The following is a 20432-nucleotide window of genomic DNA, read 5'->3' as shown; positions in this document are numbered from 1 at the left end:
TCTCTTAGTCACACAGATAGTGTTAATATTGCCAATAGCGATGATGATGTATGTGGAAAGATGTGTGGTTGGAAATCCCAGTGTGAAAACGACAAAGTATTAATGCAATAGAAGTGTTGATCGGTTAGATACTGGATTGTAGTTTACACATCCATAATCTTTCTTCAAAGTATTCAGGATTTTCCTCTTAAACATTTTTGACTTGTTACACTTAGTCTTTAGTTGGCAACTTTGTTGTTTTGATTGATCAGGCAGTCTGTGGTCCCTGAGGACCCCCTAGTGGATTGTTTATAGAAACAAAAGGAAGCTCTGTGGTGTAGTCCCTGCCTCTGGCTGCCAGCAGTCAGTTCTGCTCTCTGTCCTGTGAGAATGAGCTGTGTGCAGCAGGAGGATCACATATATTGCTCGAACAAAATCGGGGAAACTGGATTTTGGACAGGTAACTTGGAGTCGACGGCTTGAGATGTATCCGAACTCAAAAGAGTGTTTATTTCCGCTGCACTGACTAAAAAGAATTGACAAAACAGAAGCGAAGCGATGATTAACTCAGGTAAGTGACTGCAGACTCGATGATTGTTCTTGTCAAAGATTTTTGAGTGACTGCGCTGCTAAACATATTACAAATGAGGCAGTTTCATATTCATTTCTTAGGAGAAAATACCGACAGCTGAAACTAATCTGCAGCCCCTGTCCCTGGTTATGCTTTAAATGTATGGTAGTAGAAACGGTTACACAAACAAGTGTAATAATACAAATATTCAAAATAAAACACCAGAAGACCTAAACACACACTTTCTGCACGTGTGTAGGCTATATTATGTTAATATAAGTATTGTACAGGTAAGTGACTGGCAAACATGGGATTTTTATTTTTAGAAATGTATTAGTAGTAGGCCCATAGTAGCTATAGACCATATCCCACTCATTCACTGGCCTGTCAGCCAATGGTTGTTGTGCCCAGAATCTTCAAATAAAAATTCCCAAGTGTTTTTGTGGTTAGATATTTTGTGGTTACATGTCTTTATTGTCAAACCTGTGACTTTCTGAATGAGGAAATATGTGCTGAGGGGGGCAAAAACATCCCACTCTGACAGCAGGTCAACGTTTTTTTCGTTTGTTTTGTCCACCACAAAATAGTTTTAGTTGAGCCAGATGTAACAGTTTGCATGACTCCCTTGCAGTCCCTGTACCCCCTCCTCCATTTCTCTCCCACTCTTCATGTTTCATCTGCTCCTCCTCCTCCTCTTCTGCCTGTCGATATGCACCATTAGCCAGATTATCGTGCAGTTGTGTGGAGTGGTAAACATGAGATTAGGATCAGGGCTACAGAGCCAAAGAGTTAAACAGTGAACTCTCATTAGGGCAATATCTGTCAGATGACTGAAACAGCATCAAATATAGCATCTGGATGTCCAGAACTTGCAATTTTATTGAATCGAATTAGATCCGTAATATTTATTTGAGGTGTTTCAGATATGAAGCGGTTTTCAAGCTCTGATTCAGAAGGGACAACTTTACACAAAATCTTTACACCAATAGATTTTCTTTTGCTTTTCTCTCCTCAGCCATGCAAAAGCCACCTGTGGCCCCAAAACCAAAGCTGACCCAGCTCCACAGCCCAGGGCTGTCTCCCTCAACCCCCAGAAGAGACAGCCTGTCGCTCCTGTCTCCTGGCAAACTGAGGAGGGTTAAACCAGTACTGGCCCCCAAACCCTGCCTCTCCAAACTCGCCACTACTGTGGAATCCAAGCCACAAGTTTCAAAGAGCCTGCTCCAAACGTCTGTAACAGAAACCCTGCAGATTAAAGGTACTCTCAACTCTCAAAATGGAATACAGCAAGAGAACAAAAAGCCAGACTGGGATTATATTATTCCTATTTGTTTGTGTAGCCAGGAAAACTGCATGTGCATCAGGAACACATCAGCAAACAGAAATCGTCTCCCTACACCTCGAGGTGGTGTGGATAACAGTGGAGAGAAAACCCACAATGCCAAGTGCAAAGGGATGAACACTTCAACCAATAACAACCTCACTAACCATAAACCTCTTCAAGAAACATTCACTTTAGACAGAATTCCCAACACAGAAATCAACACCTCCAGTCCTGAGGTGACCGTTAGGCCGTCCCTTCCTCACAGAACATGGAGCGATGAGGCTAATGGCAACGTAATACCTCAGAGTTCACCTGGGCGAGGAACAGAGGAAGATGCTCTTGGCTCAAAGCAAAAATCTTGTGTTCCCCAGCCCAAACCAATCCCAGCAGCCCCGAGGAAGCCCATCCCTATCCCACGGAAACCCAGGACGGGGGTGCTGGCCCGACAGGAAAAGGTGGAGGAGGCGAGTGAAGAGATTGTAGGCCAGGATGGGAGGGAAATGAAAGTCAAAGAGGTAAAGGTGTCATCGGAGGTGAAAGGAAGCTCATCACTGTCTGTCAGCGTACCTGTTGGAAACAAGATGCCAATATTTCTGTCAGCAAGAAAAGCCTACGCTCAGCCTGCCCCTCCGCCCGGGAAAAAGCCTTTACTGTCTGCACCTGAGAAAGCACCAACCTTTGCTCCTCTGATGCTCCCAAAGGATGTGGAAGAGGAAGACCTGGGTTGGGACAGCAGCATCCAGGAGATGGAGGTATCGGTTGACAAGGAGGATGAAGAGGTGGAGAAGGATGGAACTCCTGATCAGGAGGGAGTCTACAGTGACTTCACACACAGTCCTCCTTCTAGCAGTTTACTCAATCAACCGGCGCTAAGTGGACCTCCTGTCCCTACTGTGGCAGCAGAGGACAGGGTGGTCAAGGTAGTTCTGAAGAAGCCCCCGAGACACAGCAGCCCAATGGCATGGATGCAGAGGAAGGAATCCCCTGAGGAGAAAGAAGAGTGGAATTTAGGAGATGATGGGAAAAGGCAGGCACTTCCTATACAAGATTGTGTTTTGAAGGACAGAGTGATGAGAAAAACGCCTTGGCCTCCAAAAGAGAAAACGAGCAAACAACTCTCAACACCTGGAGTCACCAAGCCTTCTCGGTCCAGCAAACCAAGAGCCAAGTCGTTCTCTGCTGCTGACCTCCATCGCTCCGAGGGACAAAAGAGGAACTCTTTCCAGAAACTTCTGGACTTGAAGCTCTCTGTCAAGCTGATACTAAAAGGAGGCCCGAGCTCGGAGTGCACCGTCAGTGATAATGAACAAAGTGTGGACAGGGACCAAGATGAATGTCAGGACTTCCACGAGCAACTTCAGACTCGACGTAAATTCTCCTGCCCGCTGATTGGAGTAGAGCAAAGCGTGGACGGAGACGAGTTTTCTCCTGGAACAGACCAAGAAGTTTACTATGAGAACGTGCCTTACTATGAAGAGATACCAGACTACATGAACGTGCATGGAGGAAGTGCAGTGACATCCACTTGTGCCACCATCTCCCAGCCTACAGCCTGCCAGTATAACGATGAGGACATTTATGAGGAGCAGGAGCCATATATGTCTTTTGAGAAGAACACTGGACAACAACAGTGTCAGATGCCAACAGATTATGAGAGGTAGATTATGATGGCTTTCATTTCTGTCTCTTTGTCTCTGTCTCAGTATCTCACATCTGATCTCATCCATGATTACATTAGGTGTGCAGGAAAACACTGTATGCTTTTTAAAACATTAATCCGTAAATGTTCATTACAGAGAGTGACTGTATCATTAGTAAAAAGAGAAGATCACAGATAAGCATGTCACATTGCGTATTTTATAGAAGATTCCTTTCTGGGGAGTTGGACAAGTATAGTGGCACGCATGGTCAGCCAATCAGGTGGATTGTACTAACCTCATCATTTAGATTGCTTTACTTAATGCTATGAGCTATTATCTGAGGCAACACTAACACTACACACGTGTGTGTGTGTGTGTGTGTGTGTGTGTGTGTGTGTGTGTGTGTGTGTGTGTGTGTGTGTGTGTGTGTGTGTGTGTGTGTGTGTGTGTGTGTGTGTGTGTGTGTGTGTGTGTGTGTGTGTGTGTGTGTGTGTGTGTGTGTGTGTGTGTGTATTTAGTTTTATTTTTTCAGTTATTTAGCAGTTTTTTGTGTTGTTTTTTAAATGATGGCTAAGCGGACACATCTCCAGTGTTATCTAGTCACAGTTACAGTTTTGGTTTTTATTTGCTCATGCTTTGAAAGATCTAACAATGGATTAATTGAAAGTGCTTTACTTAAGAAATGGTCACTATAAAACAGTGTTTTTTGTTAATAAAGACACTTCTGTTCCTATCCTAATTAAATGTTTCAATTCTCCAAGCCAGAAATGTGCAGATATAGAGTAGCTCTTGGGAAGGTGAGAAAATGTATAATTTAGTTTTTAACATTTGCTAGAACAGCCGGCTTGATGCTTTAGTAGCTTGTTTTTATTGTTGGTAGTGATTTTTCTAATTACCTGTTCATGCAAAGAATGTACATGTTTCCTTCATAAATGAGCAGTACTGCTCAGTTAGAAAAATAGGATTAAAGTTTGTATAACTGCACACTCTGCCTTGCACTTAGCTCAGCCTCAGCTTAGTGTGTCGCCCCTCCGTAGCTCAAACTGCAACAATTACTTGTTAAAAAGACATTCAGCTGCTCACAAACAGACCAGTCACAGCTAAATGCTATAGCAAACATGCCACAGATGGGCTTATTGGGTTTGCTGCTTGGCCTTGGCCTATTTCTTTTTCCGCAGTGTTGGTTAGGGAGGGGCCAGTGTTTCAAATGTAGTGCCCCCAGGGAATTGTGGCATTTTAGTTATGTAGTTTGTCTTTGGTGCAGTACCCTTTAAGGTGTGTGTGTGTGTGTGTGTGTGTGTGTGTGTGTGTGTGTGTGTGTGTGTGTGTGTGTGTGTGTGTGTGTGTGTGTGTGTGTGTGTGTGTGTGTGTGTGTGTGTGTGTGTGTGTGTGTGTGTGTGTGTGTGTGTGTGTGTGTGTGTGTGTGTGTGTGTGTGTGTGTGTGAGTGAAAGTGAGATGATTAGTGATTTTTCAGTTGTTATGTTTCTGTTGGATATGGGGACATGGCTAGCGTTGTGTGACTGTGTTTGGTTATCTTTAAATGTTTTTTTTCCCACTTTTGACAAGTCCCTTTACTCTGTGTGTTCTTTGTTAAATGACTCCCACTTGATCAAAACTTTTCTTTTCAAAGACACTCCTTTTAGATTATGAGCTGACACAGGTTTTTTCATTTCAAACCTCATCCCTTTCCCCCTCTTCTTTAAATAACACCCCCCCTTACTTGTACTTTTTAGACTATTACTATACTTTACTATGTCACATGTGGATGATGTGTCCATGGTGTGATGCATTCAGTGTTTTTTAATAAATGCCTGCAGCTGCTTCTGTGTGTCCAAAACACCTGTACAAGTGGTGCGTTCATGCTCTGGCATCTGCCGGTTTTCTCGACTGACCCTAACATCCTGCCCCTGTTGACAGAAGCTCTGTTGATGAGGAGATGACACCCCTGTATGATGACATCTTTACCAACTCATCAGAGTACGAAGACGATAGCAGCTCTATCTCAAGTATAGGAGACCCTGAGCAGCCAGAGGAGAGTACGGTGAGAAACAGGTTTTGGTTGTATGGGGAAGAACTTTTCTTCCTTCTTCTCTTCATTTACCTCATTTATAGCCGGGACATGCTTTAGCGAAAATTCTACTTGAATGTATTATGACACACAGTGTGTATCTGCTGTAAGTAGTTTTGTCATGAACTGTGCAGGGATTTATAATGCCTATAGTGTAATTCTAAGTCTGTGTTTTTGCACATTTTCTTAGACGCAGAGTGGACAGAAGAAGAGCAAGATTCACCATATCGCCACAGAAATCATGAGCTCTGAGAGTGTGTAAGCATCTTCCTTTCTTTTTCTTTTATGTGTAGGTTCACTCAAATTATGAAATAATAACATTCACTTACACAGAGGGGTGTTTAGCCGGAGAGATAGTTTTGGGTTTACTTGGCCAGGTTTTGAGGTTTCTGCCTCCTCCACCTCAATACATTTGAGGTGAAAGGAATGTCTTCGGTGGTGCTCACAAGATTTGAAAATGACATTTAAAAAATTCTTCATCAGCATCTCATTTTGAAGATGGTGTTGCCATTAGTCTGGTTACAAAACATACAAATGGGGACATATATCTCAAAACATTGACAAATAAACTAAAGTGATCAGAATGGCTGGATGCCATTAAGTGAGGTTTTAGTTTTTTGCGTAAGTGATTCTTTCCTTTCTTTATAGCTATACTCATTTATTATAATATCTTTTTCTAGATTTGTTGATGTCCTGAAGCTGCTTCATGTTGTAAGTACCCTGAATCATCACCTTTTAGTATTATTTTCTTCACACAAAAACAAGCCAGAGAAGAGGCTGGTGTTATAGTTGTAAAGTGGGAGGAAGATTTGGTCTATACTAACATTATACATCATAAGACATTTAAACCTCCTTAAATCATACTGAGAGATAAGTATGTTTAAATCTTTTCACACCTTATAATAGTATTATGTGGACAGAAATGGCCCACATGGTAAATGGTATCATTAAAAAAATCTAACTATTAAACAAACAATGGTATTAGATTATTATCATTTTTTTTTTAAATGACCACCCTTATCTAAACATATTAAGTGAGCCACATAACATGCTGTTGAGAAAGTTTTATTAATGCTCTCTATGTGTTTTATCTAGTGCTTGTCTACTGTGTTAGCAAACATTCTCCATATGTGTTCAATTATGCTAGCCATCGGGGCACACCCCATTCAGAATCAGACTGTATGTGGAGCTAACTCTCCTTGGACTCGACCGCACAGTTCACATTCCGCACGTTTTTTACCAGCTTTTTCAGGGCTAGTGTGATGTGACAGTAACACTACACTTCTGGACATCAATGGATCCATGTTGTCTCCCCGTTTTGTTTTGAGAAATTAAATCTGTGACGGATTGAAGCCATCAAAATGATATGCTGATCTGGTTTCTGTGCTGTACTTTGTATCTTTTGTCAGATCAGTATAACTCTCTCTCTACTCAACTTCTAACCATTGTTCTCACAATGGAAACCATCTACTGCTGCAGCCACTAAGTTGCTTTGCATATAATATAAAATTTGCAGTATATAAATGAATATAGGAGCACAATCCCACATGTAAGTTCTGAACTTGTTTGCTCTGTGTAGACTAAAAAACTACAAACAACAACCACAATGGAAGTTTGTATTGGCATGAAGGACAATTACAACGTTAAAAATTGGACATATAAGAGCTGTGAATTAAATGCAGACAAGCGTAAAGAAGAACAGGTACAAGTAGTATTCTTTTAACCAACAAGGATTACATATCTAACACATAGAGGGCCAAAAAGATGAGTATGATGTTTGGAGAGACAAAGGCCCCAAACAAGATTGTAATAGGACTGAGTCATAAACACTGACTCCTCATTGCAGAGCTTAGACAGGAAGTGCTTGGGTCTCTGTAGGCTGTAGAGGAATGAAGTCTATTAATCAGGATCAGTCATACCAAGTTCAAAAGAATGTAGAGGTGACTTACTGTAGTGTTTGTTCATTCTCCATCTCTACCATACACCCAGCCAACTTTTCACAAACCGATTGATGATAACACCACATGCCATTTGTTGTGTTTTTATCTGAGTTCAGGGATGACACTAGAATTAAAAGACAGGGTGGTCTTAGCCCCAAGGCATTGCAAAACTTTCTCTTGCAAAATCTTACTTTAACTAATTCTGCTAACTCTATTAGCTTTTAGATACATCAAAGCTGTATGTGCGGGATTTACCACCGCCCTCAGAATCAGCTGCCCTGCCAAACCCCTGCTTCTCTATATGCTGGTACAATAGCATTAGCAGTGACACTATAATATTTAGGGACTGCTAATGTTTTAATAGAGATGGCAGGCTATATTAATGGTAAAGGATAGAGAGCTTTGGATACCTTAAGAGGAGAGCTATTTCTTGTATTTCACTTGTTTACACTAGCTAGACTATTATCCATAGCCAACTAAAATATTCCTTTCTCTTTACCTTAAGTAAGTATAGCTAAAGTGAAGCAAGTAAATGTCGTTAACAACTTACAAGTTCACTCTGTATCACTGTGTTTGCTTTACATAGACTGTATATTATAGTCCTACAGTCTATGGTGCGGTAACAAGTCCAGACCAAAACTTTGCTACAAGACGAGATAGATCCAGCAGCTACTTGCAACCATAGACTGTATATTAACGGTCTATAAATGCAACACAACGGACTGCAGCATTCTGCCAGCTTAAACCAATGAGAAGAGACAAGACGGTGGATCATCTTTATAGCCATTGACGCTTTGTACTTCAGTCTAACTTTTGACTTTCCGTCTTTTTTGTAGCTGAAAATATTATTAGTTGTTACTAATTATGAATTTGGATAACTTTAATTATAGTGAGATACTTGCTACAGTTGTATTTCAAGTGATAAATCGGCTAAAACATGTACTGGTTTGTTTTAATGCTGCCTGGCGCTTTCTCTCTCTCTTCAGTAACGCTCTACCTCGCTCGCCGCTCGTCAGCCTGTCTCTATAACACTGTCATTTCGACCAGTTGAAAGTTCGTGAAATACAAATAAAATAGACTGCAGCGCACAACAACACCAACAGATGGTGAAGGAAGATTGATTCCACGTAGTGAGTGATACAGAGTGCACTGCAAAAAAAAAAATTTAACGTTATTTGGGGGGGCTTAGGACCATTTTGCGGTAGCTTCAGCCCCCCTAATACAGGCCTAATGACGTCCATGTTTGAGTTATAAGTTGAGCCCTATTTTCCGCGACGCTAGTGCGATGCTCTGTGTTGTGTTGTTGTCTGGTGAATAGCTATTGTCTCCAAAATGTTAGCTTTCCAGCAACAGATAATACGAAAAGCTTTGATTCATAGCTTGATGAAAGTATGTTGAAAATTTGTTTTTCAATCTTATTAGGACTTCATAAACTAAGTTTAAAGAATAATTCAAATCCATATAGATTTTTTGCCCATTTTATTGGAAAGTAAAACATGAAAATCCCTGCTGTTGTCCACTTCACTCTTTTCAAAAATTATTAACTTACTGCTAATTCAGTCCCATCCACATTATCTTTAGTTATCTTGTGAATCGTCTAATTTCCTGCCAAATCCTTTTCCACATGATGCACCTCCTTCGCAATCACATCACACGTGTTAACCACAGGAGCGCTCTAATGGAAGCTAAGTCTGTAAGCAGTTTCATTTGCCATGTGTTCTCATAAACCACAAAAAAACTCCACATCATCAGAAAGAGAAGCAGAAACCACACCAGGGTCTATTGGTCCCCTTTTTTCAGTCCTAATGCATGGTATTGTGGAAAGTTTGTGTATGTGTGTGTGTGTGTGTTTCATGGGTGAGTAGAAGTTCTCTCTTTCTTTTTCTTTTATACTTTTAGGTCTCCAGAGCTTATATAATTGGTAGTGTTGTTTTGGTGGCCATGTTGTATGATTTGCATTCTATAACCTCTATTTGTTTTTAGTTCTTCTTCAGGACTTTATTGATTAACTTCTGAGTTCCCCCTATGTGACTGAGTTCCTGTATTTTATAAACTGACTATTTATCTGTATGAATATCTCACCTGTAGGACTTCCGTAATGCGGTGACCACAGCGTCGCTTCAGATTGGGAAGCCTGTGATTGAGGAGCGTCTTCTCAATCAGATTCTGTACTACCTCCCACAGCTCTACGAACTCAACCAAGACCTGCTCAGAGAGCTGCAACAGAGAGTGGCCAAATGGTAAAAAAGAAATGCCAGAAAGAAGTGGATTTCCATTTGTGTGTTGATCAAGTTTACCAAGGCTATATGGCTACAAGTGTTTGGAAACCCTGGGCCAGTTTTCCATGGTTTGGGCTAGATGCCGTGCGTGCGTGTGTGTGTGTGTGTGTTACATAGATAGATAGATTTTTAATGATCCCCAAAAATGGGAAATTACAGTGTATAATAACTATTTTAGCAATAATACTAAACCTTAATTATGAATCAGTTCAAAATAAAATGTGGAATTAGTCCCACTGAAATACGTAATCATCCTAGGGTATACAGCTTAGTTACACACATGTTCATCTTATTGTGCTTCATTCTATATACAGGGATGAGAATTCCCAGCTAGCAGACATCTTCCTGGAGAAAGGGCCCTATCTGAAGATGTACTCCATGTACATCCGCGAGTTTGACAAGAATGTGGCTCTACTGGAAGAGCAGAGTAAGAAGAACCCAGCATTCTCCGGAGTGGTACGGGAATTTGAGGTAGTGATTCTTGCTTGACCTGTTTTCTGTGTCTGAGGGGGTGTGTCTTTGGGTCACTAATCGCTCATTGTTTATCACTGTGTCACGGATGTTTGTGTGAGTTTGCTCCTGTAAATTCTGTCATTTGTTTGTCCAAGGCCAATCCATGTTGTGCCAACTTGGCTCTGAAGCATTACCTACTGAAGCCTGTTCAGAGGATTCCTCAATATCGGATGTTGCTCACAGGTACATCTGCAGAAGTCATGTCAGTTATTTTCACAGAACAAGATTCATCACGTTCATGATTTATTTCAATTTTTGGACACATTGATTGTCAAAGTCTGGCTTTATTTAATTTCAGTATTACTACTTCATTGGTATGGGCTCCTAAACATAGCATGTTTGGCCAACCTGCAATGTCTCATTATTGGCATCATGCTGCCCTCTGGTGTCCAGAAAAACAAAAATAGTTTAGAATTTCTGTATTGCTCCTTCACTCTTTATATAATAAGATTTTTGAAGTACAGCCCAAATCAGATTTGATGACATAACATAAGCTTTAACATGAGTGAGCTTAGTGTTTCATGAGTCTAATGGATCATTTCTGATCCCTCGGAACAAAATGTGAAGAATGTTCCTTACGTCACTCACAAGCACTTGTCGACCTTTTTATCCAGGAGTTTAATTTCAGATTACATTCCAGGAATTTACTGCACAACACTGAGCACTTAACCCGGTGTACAAAGTAGTTTTCACTGTTGACCCTTACTCTTGTTTCTAATTGTATTTCAGACTATCTTAAAAACCTGTCTGAAGACTCAGTTGATTACAAGGACACACAAGGTAAACCAAGACCCTTTATACATCTCTATGCTGTAAACTCACCTGATGGTATCAGTGGAATGGAAACTGTCATGTATGTGATGTACATCTTTTCCCATTTCCATACACTCAGCTGCCCTTGAAATAGTGAAAGAAGTGGCCAATCATGCCAACGACATCATGAAACAAGGGGTGAGAACCAACAAGAAATGAGGCATATTTTATATTAAACGTGTGATAAAATGCTCCACGGGTTTGCTAATGTCCTTATTTTTCTCTCAGGATAACTTTCAGAAGCTGATGCAGGTGCAGTGCAGTCTGAATGGCCACCATGAAATAGTCCAACCTGGGCGGGTAAGGCCTTTTGTAATACTTTTCTATAAATATTAACACATTTTTTACATGAAGTAACAAGTTAATTAAGTTGAGAATCGCCAGAACAGTTACTACCTGTGTAGTAGCTGTTCTGGAGATTCTCAATTTTGATTGCATCACATGATCTTTTTCAGCAGATTGAGTTTACCAAGTTGTCATAAAATTGAAAGTAAGAATAAAAGTACATGTTTAAGTTTTCATATTTTTTCTACTTGAAGTACCGGTACTTCTAGTCCATGTTGAATGTTCAATTACAGAGTTCAGGCTTGACCTTGAAAGTAGCAGTTGACAAAACAATCTCACCTAAAGGTCCTGTTTTCAAAGTTTAAAATAAACTCAAAACTCATTGATTTTACCGTTTTAATATTAATTTAGTGACATTCAGTATGTTGAACGTTAAATAACACTATATTATCAGTTATTGTATTTTTAAAGCCATGCAATTTAAAGGTTCTTATCATTGTGATTAAATACAATAATGCAATAACTACCTGGAAATCACATAAATAGAACTGCTACACTATTTGTGTTATGAAAAATGCTTTGTTAACCCTAGGATTTGTAATATAAAACTTAACTTTAAGAGAAATTAAGCCATTATGCTCATTTAATTAAACACAAACATGACTTAAGGTGGTCTAATGACATTTTATGCTCCAGATCTTCCTGAAAGAGGGCATCCTGAAGAAACTGTCCAGGAAGGTCATGCAGCCCAGAATGTTCTTCCTGGTACTGTGAAACACCTATCTCTTCCTTCTATTGTTTCATTATCATACAACATAATCATGGTAATATGCAAAGACTGTGTAATCTGCCTAGGTCAATCTACAGCGCACTTTACTATCTTCATTTAGTCCGAAAAATGTTGATTGTGGTCTGATGCACGTCCCACACAGATTGTTTTTACCAGTATTTTCTTAGTCTTTTACTCTGAGCTCCTCTGTGTTTTAGAAAAGAGACATAATGGTTAGAAATGGCAAATGGCAAATTATGTCTCTTTGTCATTTCTCCTTTAGTTTAACGACACATTGCTGTACACCACTCCAGTCCAGTCAGGCCAGTACAAGTTCAACAACATGTTTTCTCTGGCTGGGATGAAGGTGAGAACTTCACTCCGTATTTATTTGCACTCTTCATCTTTTAACATATATATCATTACTATCTCAGGATATTTTATATGCTGCCAGCACTGCTCACAATGAAAATATTTACAGGTCAGCAAACCAAGCCAAGAAGCCTATCAGAATGAGCTGAACATTGAGAGCGTGGAGCGTTCTTTCATTCTCTCCGCGAGGTAACAATAAAAAATAACAGATATTTCTTGGTAATTCAGAAACATATGTTATTTCATAACAGTCATCTTGTGTTTTCCTTGCAGTGCATAGGTCTGTGAATAGTGAGTGGGTGTTTACTCACACTGTTTTTTCTTTATGCAGTTCAGCCACAGAGCGCGATGAATGGCTTGAGGCCATTTCTACAGCAATCAGTGACTACACCAGGAAGAAGATCAGTTTTATATCCGGCAAACCTCCAGAAGAGGTAAGAAAACTATTCAAGGGAACCTTTCCTGTTTGCAGTGTATACTCTGTTATAGTGATGAATACAAAGTGTATGTGTTTCAGCGGTGAGAGTTAACTCTTGTGTTTTGTTATGTACTCAGGTAGAGCTGAAGGATTATGGTGATGGTGCTCCTTTGGGATCCAAAGCCCCTATATGGATCCCTGACCCACGGACAACCATGTGTATGATCTGTACCTGTGAGTTCACCTTAACATGGAGGAGACATCACTGCCGTGCATGTGGGAAGGTATGGTGTCAGAAAGTAAAAAAAGTCTCTCCGTTCACAAACAAATGTAGTTTCCGAAATAGTCTTCATTAAAGAATATTTTAAAACTGTACATTAAAACAGAGTATTTGATTAAATACTATTACATGATTAAAGATATTATACTCCTTTATTGATCCCCATCTGGGATAATTGGTTGTTGAAGAGTAGAAACAACAATACAAATTCAGATAAGTATAGAAAGTAACAGATAATAAGAGGCACATGAACTAAAATAAAAATAGAATAAAAATAGATACTGTGCAGTATTTGGAGAAAAAATGACATGGTAAAGTCAGTGGTAGGAATGATAGCAGCAGAGTCAACAGGTTCATGTAAACAATGTACGCCAGGCTTATTTTCGTTATAATTAAGTAATGCTACTTAGTATTTGTATTAGTATAATTAAAAATAATGTAGAGTCAATGTAATATATTACTTTAATGTAGTATAATATGGTACATTATGATATAGTTAGGATAAGAGACAATTTAAAATGTAATATAGTAGATATAATATATAGTATAGTAAAACAATATAACACAGTATATAAGTAAAAATAGGGCAGCAAAGCACATTAGAAAAAAAGTTTGCGTTGTAAAATAACTAGTAACGTAACATATTGTTATGCTTTATCATCCCATCAGGTGGTGTGTCAGTCTTGTTCCACCAACAAATACGGTCTTGAATACCTAAAAAACCAGTTAGCACGAGTTTGTGACCAGTGTTTCCCTGTTCTTCAGCAACAGAAAAGTAAGTCTGTCTTCCTTCTATATGATCCAAACACTCTGTTATCCAGAGACCATGTTATTTTACAGTGTGTTCTGTGGACAGGCAGCTCCTGGATAGTGAGATGTTTGCTGTATGTGACAACAAATGTTGTAGCTTAAAACACGTGTGACATCGCTTAGAGCACCTTTAAACGACTGCATGTTCCACATTTGTTTTAATCAGATGAACGAGCCCTATCAGCAGCTGCATCCACTGCAAGCAGAGCTACCTTCGCTTTCCCCAGGAAGCATAAGAAGATACCTGCGGCCCTCAAAGAGGTGAGTGAGACTTTGTCCCGATCAAGAAGCCCTCTGTGATAATGCTCTGATATCTCACTAGATGGGTTTTGCATGTTTCAGGTGACAGCAAACACAGACAACTCATCCATGAGTGGGTATCTGCAGAGGTCAAAGGTCAATAAGAAGCAAGGGAAAAGACTGTGGTTTGTCATCAAAGACAAGGTCCTATACACGTATGCTGCAAGTGAGGTAAGCTCTCCTACTTGCATCAGTGAAAATCCAGTGTTGTTACAATGAAGCCAAAGAGAATTTATTTCATGTCCATCTAACATCAGTTTGTTATTGTGTCTTCATGCAGGATGTTGCAGCCTTAGAGAGTCAGCCCCTATTAGGGTTCATGTTAAAAGTTGATTCATCAATGAAGTTGCAGTTTAAGCTTTACCACAAAAAAACACTTTACTACATTTTTAAAGCTGACGACCTCCAAACAGCACAGAGGTACAGTATAAAGAGGGGTGCCACTTATTGTTGCATATGCTGAGAGCAATTATAATACTAATACTTTGTTTATTTTAACAGATGGATCAACTCATTCAAAGAAGCCACAGTACTTTAATATCGGCTGACCGTGTGTGTAGCTGTTCAACATACTGTTTTACCTCAGTGCTCTCTGAATGCTTCTAAAAGCATCTGGAGACACCATAATAGTTGCACTGAAATAAAATCCAAATACATAATTTTACAAATTTTATCAAACATACTGTAGTTAGCTTTTAAATTGTTTTAAGAGTAGAAATAAGACATATTGGTTTTGTATTTTAACATGAATTTTCCACCAGGATTTGTGCAGTTTTGGCTGCAATTTAAGAGTTGTGTGCCACAATCTTTTTTGTTTTTGTTTATAACTTTGATTTTGTTACATTTTAATTGCCTTTTTTGTTAACCTGCTTTGATCTCCATAGAACAGATTTGTTAATAAAAGCCCATTGTCAATAGATGTGTAATACAAACATTACGATTCTATCCACATTTACAAAGTATTTTTTAGAGGTCCAAACTAATCATATAGATGTTATTTGTAGTCGGGGAATCATTATTTATTTAACACCCATACAACTGGCTGTATATTACACAATGTGCACTTTTCACACTTGTATAAGGATCTTTTACCTTAAATTAAAAAGCCTTTCTGTTACTCTGAGTCTAACCTTGACTCACTAATGGTGTATCAGGGGAATCTTCACTGTTTGGACAAAACTGTACCATAATGTACATTGCACTTAAGTAACTCAAATGTCTGTACATAGATCACATCCGCACACACGTCTTCTGTGTATATATAGAGAATTGTAAATGAAATGCAATCAAATGTACATGAATCTCACTTTTACTGTTTAAATTCTGTCACAGTAATTTATTGTTTTACTTTCCACTGTAGAGGGAACAAATTGTTGGGGTGCACATTAAAATGGTGCAAAAGCAATACTTATTGTACTGTAACTGAAAAGCTTTTGATTAAATCATAATTTCAGTGTAAACGTGGTTTATTTTGCAGAAATACCAGCAATTGCAACTGTACAGTAACTAGCGTTGATTTGGCATTGATCACTATATTATCAGTTTAAAAAAAAAAAGAAGCCTAAACTGTCTTCTTCGACATCTGAATTCATAATATTACTTCCAATGATGTAGCCTACGAAAGTAAATATCTGAGTAAGTTTTAATTACTTTCAAGTAAAATAGTGTTAGGGTACCAGTCCTTGGGCATAATATTTTGTGTTTGCATTGTATGTTAATAAAAGTACTCAATTCTACACTGTGTGATAGACATCCCCTTACATTTTGAAAGATTGTATGGTGGTTTTCGCTCTCACTCTCTCTGACAGACAGACACAAAATGAACCGCGGCTACCTAACTGCGCATGTGCGTAAACCGTTTATTGATGAAAAAAGGTCACGAACTCTGACCCTCCCACCAACTGCAACAAACTGTTAAAATATAAATGTATTGAAGACTGTACATTATCTGAGCCAACAACTCCTAGGCAGGTAAGTTATATGTACGAATGACGCATGAGAGATTCAAGAACGAAACAACTCGACCACTAACAGGAAGGGAGGGAGTGTTCAGTAGGTCTAACGTTACAGCAAGGAAGCAACCATTACCGGCTAGCCTAGCTCGTTAGCACTGTCGTCCGGAGCTCATCGCTTACAAGCTAAAGTTGGCAAGTATGCAATCATGTTGGTATGTGTATGCTACTGCATAGCTAGTTCTCCAACTAAAGTTACATATCTACGTGTAGCTATTCCGCAGCAGTTGTATTGTTTACGGACATGCTAGTTAGCCAACATGCTTAACCGCGTCCGCTAGCTAACCGTGTTATCGATGTTAGCTGCTGTGCTAGCGTTGCTAACTTGCCTTCAGAAACTAAGCAGCCACATAATTCATTCAAGTTTGATGTGACACCGGAACGTCGTATTGTTAAACCAGCAGTTGTATTGTTATATTGCCGATTGACGTGGAAGTCCAGTGCAAGAATTAAAGTGGATTTTGCCCAGTTGTTAGAACCGAGGTCCAGCCGCTGACTGCGCTGCGATTCGCTATCATGGGCCTTGAACCCTAGCATGCTTTAACCCTTCAATGTTGACCTTTCACCCACAGGAAAAGAAATATCTTTACCTTCCGTATCGATTTTAAATGGCTGGCTGTCAAGGGCTTGTTTGTGTTACTCCAACAGTTTTACCGCTCAATCGTTGTCACTACACAGTGATATTAGTCCGTATTTTACAACAAGGCCACCAATAGTACAGTTTCGAGCTAGCGCCTGCTAGATTGGTTAGCATAGGCCACAAACTAACATTAGTTAGTGGTACGCTATATATCAAGTTGTGCATTTTACATCTTTGTCCATTACAGATAATTTCAAGCTAATTCGGACTTAGTTTGAAGTTTGGGCCATAAATATGTTCTAGCTAAGGTGGAAGTGACGTTAAACTAGTAATGTTAAAGAGGAGGGATAAGAGTAGCGTTAGCTTTAACTTTAGTTTATTAAACGCTTTTATTAACGGTTCTGATGCAGTGTAACAAATTGAAAACAATAATGAATCCGAGTTCCGGGTGCCTCGACACACATCAGTATACGTTATAAAACATGCTCTTTACACACGTAGTAGAAGTTTTATGATTTTAATGGGGTATTAATTACACACAGAACTCAAATATATATTAAAAGATAAGGCTGATAACATTCTACATTTTTCTCATTGTCACCACATTTCCATGAAAGACCAAAGCAAACGTTAGCCTGATACAGCTTATTCTTCCATATCTTAGACCTCCACTGTTGCCCAGAACCATTAAAAAAAAATTGAGCCCCGCTGACATGTTCCTGCATTACCTTAAACATGGGCACTGTAGTATATTTCTCTTCAATCCCATACGCTGTCCTGCTTCTGTGAATATTAGAACACCTAATGTGTACAAATCTGCTAAACAATAGTCCCCCCCCCCCCCACCCCAACAAAAACAACTATTTTCTCCTGTTTAATGTTTGCTAAAAACTACAGTGTCTTACAGTTTTGGAAATGTATTTTGTCTTTAAAACAATTGGATTATTTATTTTTGTCTTGATTTATAAATAAAAAAAAAGTTAAAAAGTAGAAGTAATATAAATGGGCTTTAATGGCAGTAAGGAAATTGCTGAATGAAGTCACCCAATCCAGGAAAGTATTCCCTTACCTGACCCAAAGTTGCTGTAATACGATATAAAGTAAAACGTATGCTCTCTCTACAGGTGTGCATGCCTCATGGGGCACTGATGTGAAGAGCAGTGGAAGAAGGTGTGTGCATTATCAGAATGGATGGACAGACTCAAAGGATTCAACTTGTGTCAGCAGACAACAACATGGCTTTAGGACACAGAATCCAGGTGATGTGAAAGCCTGTCCACCACAAGAAAATGCTCTTCTTCTTTAAATAGTGCGTGAAAGAGTAGCTGAGGGTTAAACAAAGCACTGTCTCATATTCACACAATTTCTCCCTAGTCCTCCAGTGCCAAGCACTGTTTTTTTTTTATCATATCATTAGCTTAACTTCTACACTCTTTCTGCATACACATACAGCACTCACTCATGTTTTGCTTTTTTTTTCTAATAGATTGTTACTGATCAGCAAACTGGCCAGAAGATCCAGATTGTTACAGCACTTGAGCCATCTTCCCCTGGAAAGCAGCAGTTTATCCTAGCAAATGCTGACTATTCCTCTGGTGGGAAGGTGATCCTGGCAAAGCAGGAAGGCTCACCCAACAAGCTCATCCTCACCACTCCAGACGGCTCTGGGGTTAACCAGCTGTTGTTTGCCTCCCCTGATTTGGCTGGGCAGCAGATTCAGGTATTGCCAAAGGATCTTAGTTGCTTCTTTCAGCCATGTTATAAATAAGTTACTGACAGGTCTTATGACTGAAGCAGTAACCTGTTTTTTCAGTCCAAATGTATTGCAATGTTTGCTATATTAAATGATTCCATTGTCTCGGGTTGTTTGTCAGTTTGTGACTGAAGGGTCAGACCAGTCCATTGGGAAGCCAGTTGTGGAGTACTGCGTTGTCTGTGGGGACAAGGCCTCAGGTAGGAATTAAATTTAATTTGCTTTAACATTATTATTTTTCAGTATTACGCATGAGCAGGCATACACAAACTCGACCCGGTTTACTCCTTCCTCTTTCAGGGCGTCATTACGGAGCTGTTAGCTGTGAGGGCTGTAAGGGCTTCTTCAAACGCAGCATTAGAAAGAACCTAGTGTACACGTGCAGGGGCTCCGGAGAGTGTGCCATCAACAAGCTCCACCGAAACCGCTGCCAGTACTGTCGACTGCAGCGCTGTATAGCTCTGGGCATGAAACAGGATTGTAAGGCGTGTAATATTATATTTATATTTATTTATGTATTTGTATGTATATATATATATATGTGTGTGTGTGTGTGTGTGTGTGTATATATATATATATATATATATAATATATTATATATTATATATATACACACACACACACACACACACACACACACACACACACACACACAGTTGTGGATATGTTATTCAGGACTCACATAGATAGGATCTCATGTCTTGTTTTGTCTTTAGCTGTGCAGTGTGAGAGGAAGCCTGTTGAAGTGACCACCAGAGAGAAATCCATCAACTGTGCAGCCTCCACTGAGAAAATCTACATCCGCAAAAACCTGTGTAGCCCTCTGGCTGCCACGCCCACTTTTGTGTCCGACAAGGAAACTGCTAGGTACAGCCACTTTAAAAATGTACCAGTTTAGTGGTTAGACCTGTACAGTCTAATACAACCCAGTAAATAGCCCTGATGTAAACATTATCTTTATATAATCTTGTTCAATCCACAGTTATATTTGTTAAGTTCTAATAACTCTATGGCATTTGATTGGACTGCGTTATGTTAAAAGTTGTTACTTATGTTTTGGCCTCTCCATTTACATACATGATGGAAAAAGGAATTGTTGGAATCTGTTGTATTCATCAGAGATGTGCTCATATGTTTCTTAAATAAGTCATTCATTTTTACATGGTTCCATATTACATAATGCAATGTGAAATGTTAAATTTCTACCTTCAGGTCTACAAGTTTGCTTGAGTCGAGCATGTTGCTCAACATCCAACAGCCCTTCCCCAAGCTGGAAAACACCATCTTGATTCCAGCATCCCCTGACAAGGTAACCCAAAGCCCCTAAAAATATTGGGGTTTTAGATATATCAGATTAATGACTTACAGTGGGAAAAATAAGTATTCAACATGTCAACAATGTATTGTCATGTTTTGGCCAAAAAGCTTGTTTGAGGTTTTGAGCATTTGGAGTAGCCTGTAGCTTACATGGAGAATGTAGTGTGGTCGCTCGAGACAAAAGTCAAACCTTTTGGCAACCGTAAGATGTGCTATGTTTGGAGGAAAAATGGCCTGCACATGACCCTAAAAATACCATTCCTACAGTGAAGTTTGGATGTGAAAGCATCCTGGTATGGGACTGTTTCTCTTCTCATGGTACCAGCAGAATCCAATGGCGGTTTTCCACTGCGTGGTATCTACTCGACTCGCCTCGGGTCTACTCGCTTTTTTTGGTTTTCCATTACG

General features: G+C 39.5%; 2 protein-coding genes across 5 annotated transcripts in view; both read left to right on the top strand.

The window, feature by feature from the left end:
* The first annotated feature begins 24 nt into the window (after positions 1-24).
* On the top strand, positions 25-15818 carry LOC117949407 (FYVE, RhoGEF and PH domain-containing protein 6-like). The gene is made up of 21 exons (XM_034879665.1): positions 25-550; positions 1566-3531; positions 5433-5556; positions 5774-5841; positions 6264-6294; positions 9612-9763; positions 10117-10273; positions 10411-10498; positions 11045-11095; positions 11208-11266; positions 11357-11428; positions 12110-12178; positions 12466-12549; positions 12664-12743; positions 12886-12988; positions 13110-13256; positions 13922-14027; positions 14229-14323; positions 14405-14533; positions 14643-14782; positions 14864-15818. Exons 1-21 carry the CDS (start codon positions 538-540, stop codon positions 14898-14900), a joined length of 3771 nt encoding a protein of 1256 aa, XP_034735556.1. The 5' UTR covers positions 25-537; the 3' UTR covers positions 14901-15818.
* Positions 15819-16200: 382 nt separating this feature from the next.
* nr2c1 (nuclear receptor subfamily 2, group C, member 1) overlaps positions 16201-20432 on the top strand; it is an 8504-nt gene continuing 4272 nt past the window's right edge. The window contains exons 1-7 of one of the 4 annotated variants that reach the window (XM_034879710.1): positions 16201-16333; positions 18079-18213; positions 18441-18674; positions 18829-18907; positions 19008-19187; positions 19424-19574; positions 19920-20016. In XM_034879710.1, coding sequence (XP_034735601.1) covers positions 18142-18213; positions 18441-18674; positions 18829-18907; positions 19008-19187; positions 19424-19574; positions 19920-20016 — 813 coding nt within the window. In that variant the 5' untranslated portion in view covers positions 16201-16333; positions 18079-18141. Of the gene's footprint in view, positions 16334-16360; positions 16530-18078; positions 18214-18440; positions 18675-18828; positions 18908-19007; positions 19188-19423; positions 19575-19919; positions 20017-20432 lie in introns of those variants that run through there. The other 3 variants (XM_034879709.1, XM_034879711.1, XM_034879712.1) reach the window with 3 other exon arrangements.

The sequence above is a fragment of the Etheostoma cragini genome, chromosome 8 (assembly GCF_013103735.1).
Source record: "Etheostoma cragini isolate CJK2018 chromosome 8, CSU_Ecrag_1.0, whole genome shotgun sequence".
NCBI lineage: Eukaryota > Metazoa > Chordata > Actinopteri > Perciformes > Percidae > Etheostoma > Etheostoma cragini.
The sequence above is the reverse complement of the archived record's forward strand: the minus strand, read 5'-3'. Positions and strand labels throughout refer to the sequence as shown.